Source organism: Montipora foliosa, chromosome 2, assembly GCF_036669935.1.
Source record: "Montipora foliosa isolate CH-2021 chromosome 2, ASM3666993v2, whole genome shotgun sequence".
Taxonomy (NCBI): Eukaryota; Metazoa; Cnidaria; class Anthozoa; order Scleractinia; family Acroporidae; genus Montipora; species Montipora foliosa.
The window spans coordinates 65,250,288-65,260,287 of NC_090870.1; the positions used below are offsets into that span (position 1 = coordinate 65,250,288).

General features: G+C 41.4%; 1 protein-coding gene across 8 annotated transcripts in view; it reads left to right on the plus strand.

Annotated features, from left to right (window-relative positions):
* The window catches only part of LOC137986024 (TNF receptor-associated factor 2-like), a 100,059-nt gene that overhangs the window by 84,849 nt on the left and 5,210 nt on the right, over positions 1-10,000 (plus strand). For all 8 annotated transcript variants that reach the window (XM_068833436.1, XM_068833437.1, XM_068833435.1 and 5 more), the window contains 5 exons: positions 1-83; positions 5,774-5,938; positions 7,165-7,242; positions 8,583-8,672; positions 8,994-10,000. The exon at positions 1-83 is cut by the window's left edge and continues 22 nt beyond it; the exon at positions 8,994-10,000 is cut by the window's right edge and continues 5,210 nt beyond it. In XM_068833436.1, the coding sequence (XP_068689537.1) occupies positions 1-83; positions 5,774-5,938; positions 7,165-7,242; positions 8,583-8,672; positions 8,994-10,000 (1,423 nt within the window). The remainder of the gene's footprint in view (positions 84-5,773; positions 5,939-7,164; positions 7,243-8,582; positions 8,673-8,993) is intronic.

The window sequence follows — 10,000 nt, forward strand, 5'->3', positions numbered from 1 at the left end:
GTCGCGAAGTGGAAGCTATTGTCGTGTTCTGCACTTTTACAGATGATGGATGTACCTGGAAAGGAGAAGTCAGGCATTTAGAGGTACTTAGTGGAGAAGGAATTGAGAGAAGTAATACGTTTATCGCAGTGCTGTAACAAGGATGATCAGACAAGTATCTACTCCAAATCACTATAGATTCGTTGGTTCTTTAGTTTTGCCGGATGTATTCCTCCTCCTCCTCCCGTGCTAAAAGGTTAGGGAAGGAGGGAGGTAGAGCGAGTGACGAAATGGAAGGGGACTGGTCAGAAGTCGCTCTGCGTCTCTCTTTCCCTGCTCTTTTAGTGCTTGCTATGCATGCTAACTCTGATTGCTGGAAAAATGATGATGGTTTTAAACAACACTGTTACATATTTACATCCATACACTTTATTTATACTCGAAACTAACTGAAGCTTATTAGACACCTAACATAGACAGCTACACTCTTTTTTTAAAGTGCTGCCATAATGATAAAAAAACACTTTCTTTTTGTCTCAAAATTTTGAAGTTTGTGTGCTTAACACCTGACTGGCAAAATTTTGGACTTTGATTTTTTATCCAAAGGCTGTTTTACGGTCCGCCATCACTCATGTTCAAAACTGGCCGATTGGACCTCAGAGGGTTGGACCTAAGGAAAAATGACGTAATTTACTCGCTAGCCTAAAATTTCAGCCTGAGGAATTTTCTCGACAATCGACAAGTTCGCATTATATATAGCACACCTCCTTTGTCTAAAGAAGAAATTTTTTTTGCCGAAGTCGCGGTCAAGGTAGATGATGAACTGCTCGAAATTATGCGTCAGAAAATTAAAACTTTTAATAATGGGATATGTTTCCGCTTTTGAAGTTTCAGGAAGATTCTGAATGATGTAAAATCAAATTTTTAGTTATTTGTTCGATCTTTGGAAATTTCTAACACAAGGCGCAAGGCATCCAAAAGACTACATGGACAGCGCAGTTTGAAATGTGAAAGAATAACAACTAAATGGCAGCTGACAAAGAATATTTGTGTCATTTCGACAACGTTGCTTCGTGACCTGTCAAAATTCCCGCGTATTCATTTGCACGGCTGCGTAGCTGGCAGTATTGTTGGCGAGGAGAATGGGGTGGGGCGCTGTAAATACTGCCTGCCCGAAAACTTGAGCGCTTAGCAGTCGACTAAAATTTCCGGAAATTCCGGTACAGAATCAAAATTTAAGATTTAAGAATCTATTTAAGATCACTGTTAAGTCTTCACCTATTTGTAGCTGCGGCTTTGACAATGAGACTATAACTCATTTCTTTTTACAATGTCCTAATTATGCTGCCCTCAGATCTGATTTGCTCGCTGCTGCTGCTCGTATAGATTCTGGTCAATATTCTGACCAGCAAAAAGTTGAAGTTTTTCTGTTTGGCTCTTCTGACATGTCAAATAATGAAAACGTTGAAATCTTCTCTCATGTCCAGCACTTTATAAGAGAGTCTAAACGTTTTTCTTTTCGTGGTCATTATCATTGACCAAATTAACTTAACTGTCTTTTTTGACTTACTTTGTATCCCGTGCCCGTGTTTGTTTTTTATGTGGTAATTAGAATTTTGGTGTAAGCCCCCCGTGATGAGCTCATTTAGCTCTTGGGGCAAACATGTATATAAATATGTTTAAATAAAAATAAAATAAAAAAAAAAAAGAATCAAATGGTACGAAATGTTTCGAAAATTTCGGTCAATCTCTGGAGGTTGTCCTTTTTCTCGAAACTTTGGAAATTCCGGGAATTCTCTGTACCATTTGAAGTTCCATTTCTCTTCATGCTTCGTCCCAGTTTTCCCCCCGCGACTGGCAAGTGAAAATGAACGAGTTCTTCCAATGCTGCGCGAGTTATACTTTACAAGTGACAATTTGTCATTATTTTTGCGACATCTTTGTTTTGATGAGAACGGAGAAACCGCACCACCCATCAGTAAGTTTAAAACTAACGTATTATCAAAGCAATATTTAGCTAATATTTGATTGCAAATCGATTCTTTATTGTTGTACGGCCATCTATACTTTTAATAAAGAACGGATGTATATTGGCCCGAAAGATCAATAGCCGCCCAGGATCCTCGCCTTAGAACACGGGTTACACTACTCAAAATAATGTCAAACCTGTTAGCGACCGCTCGAGCAGGATTTGCTTTTGCGGTGGAATTGCAGGTCGTCCAGATCCAGGGTGTCCAAGTGGCATGTTTCCTGGGGACCGCTTTAGCGAAAAGCTCGCATGTTTCCTTCGCCACGCGGAAATGACTTTGAAATTCGTCAGAAAAATAAGAAGGTAAAGTGCGTTCAAAATAGTCGCGGACTCGATTTAAATTTAAATTCTGAAATACACAATGTCGTCGCTGACATCTGAAAACCCGTTTACTCAGAGTCGTATAATAACTCCATGGCCAATTGAAGTGTTGTTCTAATATTGCTATCGAGTTTGGCCAAATTTGGCGCCAACTCATGAACTTGACTGCTTGGAACTTGGAAGGCATGAGGAAGACTGTCCGAGTAAATCCTGAACGATTGCTGTAGATTATGTGCATTGCAATTCGGAGATTATAAAGGAACACCCATTTTAATATCGACCGAAACCTGGTTTACATCAATGGAGACCATGAATGAACCACCGATCGACGATGCAAACGATGGAATCATCACACCTCAAGCCAAGAACTCTCTAGCGGAATGTCGATTTAGTATCTAATTGTAGCTACTCAAGTACAAGTTCTGATCGTTAATCCAAGTTCCAGTGTTAATGTGTTCTCTCCGTTTGACGAGAAAACTAAATCAGTGATCTGAAAACTGTTGCCAATTTAATCTTGCAGAACCTGAATGTGCGAAGCGAGCTCGGAAACCCTTAATTTGTCTCTTTGATTCTGTATTAAAGAGGTCGAGCCCAGACGACCTCGCAGCATATTCCAACAACATTTTAGTTCACAAAGCTGAGATATGGTGTCCATTATGGGTATTGTTCCTCAAAGGTGCCTGTAATGTTAAAGGTTCACTAGAGAGTAAATTGAAGGCGAAAATTTCCCTCGCACTGTTGACCTCAGTATCTGCGAAACGATCGCAAGCAACGTTTTTGATGACAATATTTATCTTTCGCCAAAGTGAAGATCGTGTATATCAAGCGTGGGTAGAATAACCATAACATCTTTGCCGGAAAGCAACTCCCTCGCAGCAGTCTCCTACTCGTTCTTGAGCAAAATTTCCCGTTCTTTTTTAATGTTTAGATAAGGAAAACCTTTTGATATACTTCCTTCGATGGTCGACGTTATTTCAAAGAAGGGACAAACTTAACGAAGGTCTCAAGTAACATTTGACTGATGTGTTCTTGATATCAGCAATCAGAAATTTCCGTCCTATCAGTGACCAAGGTATTAGAAAAATCCTATAGTTTTCGGGAAGGCGGTATTTCACAGTGCCCTTGCCCATTCTCCGCGTGTTATTTGCCTTTCGCGCCAACAATACCGCCAGCTGCACAGGCGTGAGCGAGTTTTCCTTGCATTACTTATCCAAAAAATTGAGGGACTATTTATTTGATACTAAGGTATCGCAATTTTTGGTTGAATTTCAATACGAATGCAGGTTCTACATGTTGTTCTCGCCAAACAACTGTTGCGTTTCTGCCGCATTTTTAGGTTAAATCCGGTCACTTAATTTGTTCAAGAAAAAAAGCCCCAAGCCCGTCGCCATGGACAGGAAATTTTTCAAAGCCCGTTCGGCTTTTTCCCGACCCGGTCATCTTACGAACCGTCCCTTACCACATTAGCATGAGATTTGCTCATTTCGAGGTCACTTTCCAGCAAGCTGGAATTTATATACCCCCTCGGAGCTTGAGGGGTCAAAGAGCAAATGCTCATCTCCTCGTCATGTTTAGCAGTTTTAGCGCCTTGACGAGTCAAATGCTCATAAAACTCAGTTTCCAAGTTGCCCATAGCACTCATTTGAAACATTCAAGGTCCAATTGAAACCACTTACAATCGTCTTCCACTTGTAATGGTCCAGTGAAAAAGCTGCACGCAGCGCGGTAGAGACCTTCGATCGCAAGGGCTCTCGGAAACGATGGATCTACGGCAAATGTCGAGCGTTCTTGTTCGGCGCCGACTATTTACGAAGAGTGTCTACATCTTAGTGGACGAGTGACAAAATTGCATATCGCAGTGCCCACAACAACTCGTTCCTACGCTTCGCGTATCCACGAGTTAAAAAGGATAACTGAAGAGTTAAAAGGGTTCGAGAAATGACTGTTTAAAGGAGTCCATAGCATCTGTTTGGTACTTAAGAGCCACACCCCTTAAGCAGCTGCGAGGAAAGCCTGGAAGAAAATTCAGTTTCTTAGTTGGCTCAGTTGATAGAGCAGTGCTTGGCAATCGCTTGGTCATGGGTTCTGGGGCCCGTTCATTCCTGGATTTTGTCCAGGCTTTCTTTGCATCTGCTTAAGATGCTGCCTAAGTGCGATGATCTCCAACTCTCATGTATTTCAATTTCCGTTGTTCAAAGAAAAGGTAAAGTTATAGTCGCTTTATTTAAAGGGGCTAGGTTACGCTATTTTAGGTAATTTTGTTTAATTTTGTTAATTATGAGCTCTAAACGTCATATTGGCAGAGCAAGAGTCTTTCATTTGCAAAATCACGGCCACATAACAACTGAGAATGATTTTCAAGCTTTGTAAATGACATTTTGATATAGACTGATTTAAATTTGAAAAAAGGTGGGCCGACGTTTTTCAAATTTACCCAAACTCAATCCATTTCAATCCTCTCCAGTTTTGTCCATCCATGTCCCTTCTTGGCTTCCCTGTGTTTTGTTAGAGTTCTTCTATAGTTTTGAACAGTTATTTTGATATTTTAGTTAATTCTATGACCATTCGATCAGTGCTGAAATTGCCTAAAATAGCGTGACCTAGCCCCTTTAACGTCGGTAGTTCCTCGTAGCAGCTACAAGGCTGGTATTAATGGAAGCCGACAGCGCGCCTTGTTCCCTCCTCCCTCTGTCATTTATAGCCACGCGGATCAGAGGAAAGTCGGCAGACGTTGAACTCACCAAGGATCGAACTGGGGACCCCTTGCTCCGAAAGCCACGCACTAATCAACTGAGCTACGCCTGCTCCTAAATATATCAAAATTTGATAAACTGTGTGTCATAAGCCTCCACAAGTTTATGGATTTTTTTACTGAATACTTGATATATAAGAAAAAAATAATAAAAGGTAGTCAATGTGAACTGTTTATTGGGAGACGTCACTTGGAGTGCACTGTCCGGATCTCATTCCCAACCACCAATGATTTCAGAACGTTTGCTCCTTAGGTGCGCATAGGAAATGAACGCAATGGCTATTGTGCAAATACAAGGCAGAAAAATTATGAGGGCTGTAGAATATGCGAACGGGTATCAACTAGTTGACAGTAGGAACCGCAAAGCGATTCAAAAATCCTCTACACAAAAGGAAGGGGATTAGAGGTTGTTTGAAATTTGGATCAGTATTATATGTCTGTCTGTCTGTTTGCAGCTTTTGGTAGACAAATCGTTGTTAAGATAGTAGGCGTTGCCAATGGTGTAACCATTCTCACTTCACAGTTGAGGCGGCCATCAGTTTGGATCAGTGTGGAAATATGAAAAATGTCATCATTCACTTCTCGTTTTCAATTTACCTTCCTCATCAGATTCAGTAGCTTTTTGTGCCCCGTTTTGGGCTGAAATTAACGCACTTTTGTTATCTTACATGCATTTCGTGCTTATTTTTCAGGGTCACACCAGTGGCTGCGAATACTTGAAAGTTCCATGTGTACATCCTGAGTGTGATTGGACTGGGGAAAAAGCTCTGCTTCCCGAGCACCTGGAAATCGAATGCGACTTTCGGCTAGTGCCTTGTGAATTTTGTCATTCTTCAGTAGTTTCTCGAAAGATGAAGGTATGTTATCTACTGTAAATACGCGTTGCGTACGACCTTTTTGAAAAACTCGTGCCGGACAGTGCGGTGATTAACCATGTTTATCTTCGCCATATTGCTTTGAGTTAATGATAATATATAGATTCAGCCAAGCCTAAAAGCTGAGCTCCCGTTTCTAACCCCAGAAAGCAATGTAGTGTACATGCTAATTTCTCCAATTTCGTCGCCTCTTCTCTCCTGCTCTTTCCTGCTCTTTATCCCGTACCTTGTCACCAATATGATTTCCCGCCAGAAAAACTCGGGTTACCAAATGCAACGCTGCCACGCGATTTCCCGCTAAGGAAAATTGCCCGAACACTCCCGTCCCCAGAGGCTGTCCTGCCTCCCCACCTCCACGCCGACAGTCTGTGCGGGCGGACGGGCGGACGGATTGACGTACATGACTTCATAATCAAAATTTCTCGCATTGATAGACTTCCCAAAAAATCTTACCGATAGTGCTCTGCTGTCGCGCTTCGCGCACCTGAGCTCCGCTATTACACAGTGAAGTAAGCTTCAGTTTCCAGAATTTCGTGGAGAAAATCGTTGCAGCAATCCAATAAAATCAACTATTGCACGGTTAAAAACCAACACAATGTTAGAACAGAGATGACTTAGCTCACATTTTAGTGGTCTCTCTTTCTAGTATATCATAGTCGCATAGGCGGCCTCAAGCTGAATACAAATGAATGAATGAGTGAACGACCGAACGAATGAACGAATGCATACCATATGAAGAGAAGCACCTGACCTTGAAGCTTGTAACTTGCAACTCTTTTCCTTGGAACAAAGCTGGGGATTTTAGGACACCAATTTTATGCCCAAATATGGACAAAAATAACATCAAAGCTGCACGCGCTGGAAAATGCACTAGCTACGTTGCATCCAAATAAGGAAATTTTTAATCTCAAAAAAACCTCAGCTATGAACCAGAGATAAACGCTTCAAGGTCATGAGCTTCTGATATGAATGAATGAATGAATGAATGAATGAATGAATGAAGAATGAATGAATCTTGCATAAAAATCAAGTTCGGAGAAGAGTAACGAACGAAAACGTTTATCAGTGTGGAACGAGCTACATATGCAGTGGAGACCCGGCAACTTCTTTTTCATTTTTCATTTAAAATTTATTGAAAGTACATTTCATTAATTACACAAGTATGCGACACTATTTACACAGTGCTCTTCGTCATTCCTTTCTTGTAGGATCACCAGGACAATGAATGTCCTGTTTTTCCAATTGATTGTGATAAGTGCAATAAAGCAAGAATTCCTCGAGGAAAGGTGAGTTGACCTGAGACTTTCACTTATACAGAGTAAAGTAGTTTGCTTTTCGTTGCTCAGTTGTAGTGTGACTGGGCTTCTCTCATACAAATACATGCTCCAACATTCTGTCCGTAAACCAGAGCTACCTTACCTTTTGTAAACAGCGTGGATTTAAATACTTCTTAAACGAGTCCGAAGGCAGCACTGTAAGTTATGGCTCGCAATTTATGGCCCGAGTGTTGAGCACGAAAGCCATAATTTGAACTGGAACAAAGATGTTTGTTGTCAGTATCTTCTGGTAATCAAACTGGAAAGGAAAGCGCACTGGCAAGAAGTGAAGTGGGCAATGGAGTGAGGTGCGGGATTGCGGAAAATGATTTCAGTTTTTAACGAAACGAGGCAGGATACAATGTGCTCTTTTGTTTTTCATAAGGTGCAAACGAGATGCAAGGTGGTTTTTTGCAATCCCACACCTTATTGGGACAGTGCTGCTAAATTGGCCAACCATATTACTCGCACTATGAGAGAAAGAGCGAGATATATCATAAAGCTCTTTAAATCGGTTGTTTCCCAAGGAAAAGCCCTGTGCATTGTGGTGCCCTACCTGTGCCATGTTCGACAAGATGGTTGTAACAGAGATATCTATAACAGTGTAATTGTTAAGTGCCTTCTTTATTCAAATATCAATGCTACGCGGCCAACGTTTGAATTATCGTACCCCTTCTCGTTACTCTCTCGTGATCAGTCAAAATTTTGAGCTTTGATTTTTATTCAAAGGCTGTTTACTTTGAGTGTACCGAGTTTTGGACTTCACGGGCCGCCATTACCCAAGTTCAAAACTGACCTATTGGACCTCAGAGGGTTGGATCTAGGGAATAGTGTCGTCATTTACTCAATAGCTTAAGAGTAATGCATATAAATTCAGCCGCGTACTCGCGCATTGCATTCTTAAACTAGCGAGCCATTGACGTCATTTTCAGCTCGATCCAGCTTTCTGAAGATTTAAAGTTAGTAACGATGGATCATTAAATAGAAAAAAAAATACATTTAAAATAAACAGGTGCCTTTTTTAAATCAAGGCTTAAAACTTGGTGTCACTTAGTGCTTAGTTAACGTAGTTTTGAACTCCAAAGAAAACGAAGAATTTCTTTATTTTTTGGTCATAGTAGCACTTTAGTTAAAGAGAAAATCCTAAGACTCTCGTCTAAGGACGGGGTTAGGGGTGAGGTGGGTGGTTCTTAGAACTTGGTCTATTAGTTGTAGGAAGTTTCGCTCCTCAAGAGAAAGGAAAGCGACAGTGGCGATCAATTTAAGTGGATTGATTAGAAGTAACAAAACACTTTCTTATAACCTTACAGCTGGCAGATCATCAAAATCCTATTATGGGAGATTGCGAGGGAATACAAGGTCCGTGTCCATTTTCTCAGATTGGTTGCTCCAAGACAGAGGTAAGCTTGACATCCTATTTTTAAATACAACGTTACAACTGGATAAATTTTGGTAAAAGAAAAAGTGGTGTTGGTTATAAGATTTATGAGCAGAAAATTATTTCTGCGAAGCCTATAATGACATGACATCAACATCTGTTTGCGAAATATTGACTTACTCTCATTGAAGAATACCTTGCAAAATTCAGTACACACTCAACTTGTTATATTTGCTTCTTAAATTATAATCCGCCGTGTCAGGGCAAAGCTTCAAGTGTTCTGCGTCTGATTTCAAGGACGACGTATTGCGTATCCAATATAAAGGAGTGTTTTGCTTTACAGGTCCTCAGCCAAAAGGAGAAGAAAGAACATTTGATAAATGAGAACATTCATCACAACGTTCTCGTTCTCCAGTTCGCTCTTCGCGTGAGCGGAGAAATGGAATCCGTCCTGAGATCTGATCCGAGGAATGTGTCTAGAAGACAACAAATATTTGCGAACTACGACAATGTTATCCAAGATATCCTTAACCAGATTCAAATACATTCAGAGGTAAGAAGAAATCTACAGGAAAAATTGCTTGAACACAGTGAGAGGATTACATCGTTGGAGAGAAAGGTCGCGACAGCGAATATATCAGCTGGGTCCGGTGGGGCATCTGCTCAACGTGTTTCTGAGGGTGAAGGCAGCTCAACCAGTGCTGATATCACGAGAAGAGTGATAAATCTAGAGAACAAAACTGCAGACCACGAAGTGCTTATGGTGGAAAACAATCGCACCGCGATGGAAACAAGTCGAGAAGCTGCCAATCTTAGGAGACAGCTTGATACTGTGCAGGAGACTACACGAAGGACAGAGCGAAGGATGGAGTCCATTGAGCACACACTGGCTCTGAGGAATGTCACCCTTGCTGATTTAGAAGAGTACGTGCGACAACAAGAGTTTTCAAGCTACGACGGCCAGTTGACGTGGAAGATTACTGAATTTGCTCGAAAACGAAACGAAGCCGTGAGTGGCCAACAAGTGTCTTTCTACAGCCCGTGCTTCTTCACCAGTCGCTATGGCTACAAAATGTGCGCACGTATCTATTTGAATGGAGACGGCATGGGGCGAGGCTCACACATCTCGGTGTTCTTTGTTGTCATGCGCGGACAATACGATGCATTACTCCGCTGGCCATTCAGACAGAAGGTGACCTTCATGCTATTGGATCAAGACAATGTTGAACACGTGATTGATGCCTTCAGACCTGATCCAAGCAGCTCATCCTTCCAGAGACCAAGAAGGGAAACAAACATCGCCAGTGGTTGCCCCATGTTCTGTTCCATCGCGGAATTGAATAATCATGC